At 43.8% G+C, this 2565-nt stretch overlaps 1 protein-coding gene across 1 annotated transcript; it reads right to left on the bottom strand.

The window, feature by feature from the left end:
* Positions 1-519: 519 nt before the first annotated feature.
* On the bottom strand, positions 520-2212 carry LOC122077373. The gene has a single exon (XM_042643309.1). The coding sequence runs from the start codon at positions 1700-1702 to the stop codon at positions 857-859; it is 846 nt and encodes a 281-aa protein (XP_042499243.1). The 5' UTR covers positions 1703-2212; the 3' UTR covers positions 520-856.
* Between the last annotated feature and the right edge of the window lie 353 nt (positions 2213-2565).

Here is a 2565-nt window from a genome sequence, read left to right on the forward strand (position 1 = left end):
AACAGTGACACGTGTCATTACCCCCCACCGAGAGGTTATTTTGGCTATATCACCAACCAATCTCTCTCTCTCTCTCTCTCTCTCTCTCTCTCTCTCGGACATAAATCCCTTACATAGACGACTCCAGTACTATCCTATTCCTATCTCAAATCCAATTCTGGAGTGATCAGTTGACGTTGTAGGATGGGATATATATATATATATAGCTTCTTGGAGCCTGTGTAAGTCAGGATCTTCGTTCTGCAAATTGATTCCCTAATTTCACATTTGTGACTCAGAAAATCAAGATCCCTGGCTTATAAAACAAAACAAGGATTCTCTCTCTCTCTCTCTCTATTGCTTACCTGGCAATTAATATATTTTTTTTGAAAATAAATCTCCCAAGTCCCAACCATAAAAAATATATAAGGTAAGGAGAAATGCTTCATGAAAGTAAGTGGATCACGCAGACGAAGAACCAAGTAAGATAAAGCCGAGAGAGATGATAGATAGATCATGGATTGAACTGTATTACCAAAACTGCTTTTAATCGATCTAGCTACCGTATAAAATTTCACCAAGATCAGTTATTAATTACACAAATGAAGAAAAAAAAAAAAAAAAGAGGGATGGAGGGAGGGGTTGGTATACAATGATACATCAAGGGGTTGGGATGAGTTAATTTCAGTTTCAATTAAATACATCATGATCGTCTTTAATTAGAACAAAGGAAAGCGATCAAGTCTGATGAGCTTGAAGGTTTTCTTCTTAATTTGGAGTATTAGTAGTACTGTTTGTCATCGTCAGAGTCCTAGTTAGCTAGCTAGCTGCAGGATGCTGTTGCCCTTCTGGCCGGTATCCGAGTTCTCTTTTGGTTTTAGGGGTACCCTCTGGAGGCTGGACTGGACTGCGAGTAGCAGTAGTCATGATGATGATGAGTCTGATGAGATGGGGATTTCTTCCTCAACCTCTTCATCCCAAAGCTAGAAAGCTTTCTCCTCCTTTCCGACTCTCTTATGGTCTCCAGCTTCGGTTTCCATTGCCGATACCCAACTAGCTGCTCGTAGTCCTTCTGCAATTGTGGCGTATTGCAAACCCCACCTTTCGTTTCGTTTCTATGAATCCCCTCCTCCTTTGTCTTCCCTTCCTCCATCAGTTTCGATATAAACTCGTCGGAAACGCGTATCTGAAGAGACCCGGAAGGAGTCCTCTTTATATCGAAGGGTTGGCAGCTCGCCGCCGCTGCCGCCCTCTTTAAAAAGGCTTGCTTTGACGAGTATGAGTTGGAGGAAGAGGAGGAGGGAGACGAGGCCGCAAATGAGGCAATGGTAACGAATGATAAGACCGATTGGAAGAAATGTTTAGGGAGTAGGAAGTACTTGTGGCCCGGCTGGAGCTCGTCTTCCTCGGAGAGAGCCGGGATCTTCTGCCCAATGTAAAAAGACTCGGAATGACAGACAAGGTGCTTCGGGAACTCCAGCATTAGTTGGGAAGCGTGGATGGGCTGGTGGTAGATCTTCACCAGGCCGTCCAATTTGATCAGCTTTATGGACGACGATGAATCCTTCTCCACCGATTCCTCTGGTTTGAGCTGATGCCCCCGCCGCCGCCGCCGCCGCCGCCGCTGCTGCTGCTGCTGCTGCAAGCAGGAGAGGTTGGTCCTCATGACTCGCAAGTGAAAGCACCAAGGGATCATGTGAAGGCTCAAAAACTTGATCCACATCGTCAGAAGATGAATTCAAACAGCAGATCGAGAGGAGGCACAGAGGCAGAAAATGAAAGGCTAGCTATATAGACTTAAGAGAGTGAACGAACATAAATTGGTGGAGGAGGAATGAGATGATATTCAGAGGTTAAAAAAGGAATGTCATTTGGAGGATGGCCATCGCTTCAGCTCAATTTATGGGTCAATCGATCTAACCATCTTCTCCTTATGTGATGGCCCGGATGGAGAGAAGACCGAAAAAGAAAACAAAGAACCCAGACAATAAATTAAACTAGAACACCAAAGAAGAAGTGATAAGAAACAGCCCTGTTTGGTTCCGTGAGATTCAAAATTGAAATTGTGATGAAGGAATTGAATGAGGAGGAGGAGGAGGTGGTGGTTCTTCTGCCTTTGGGGAATGGGGTCGGGTATCTGTATGTTTGACTGGAAATGGATCAGAGATTTGGAACAGAGACAAAGAATGTGATCCGGGGAGTAGAGAGTGGAGAGGGAAGGGACTCGAGACAGAAGGGGGTAGTGAATTAAATTAAATGCTACTTCTTCTATATATTCGCTTTATTTATATAATGGGACCCAAACCCAAACTACAAAATAAATATAGTTAGTTATTTAGTGTTTAAGGCTTTGAGCTGATGTTATTATTATTATTATTATTATTATGCCATAAAAATAAAGGGACTGCGACCCTGTGGGCCTGTGTTGTTTGGAGTTTCGAAAGTATGACAGTTTGAGTCATTGACGGCGGTGGAGACCAGGCACTGGAGACAAGGAAGTGAGAGGAGATAGGGAGAGAGACGTGAGAGAACCGGGTTGGGTTGAGTTGGGCGGATGATTGGGTAAAAGCTTTATTGAAAAGGATA

Source organism: Macadamia integrifolia, chromosome 4 (genome assembly GCF_013358625.1).
Source record: "Macadamia integrifolia cultivar HAES 741 chromosome 4, SCU_Mint_v3, whole genome shotgun sequence".
Taxonomy (NCBI): Eukaryota; Viridiplantae; Streptophyta; class Magnoliopsida; order Proteales; family Proteaceae; genus Macadamia; species Macadamia integrifolia.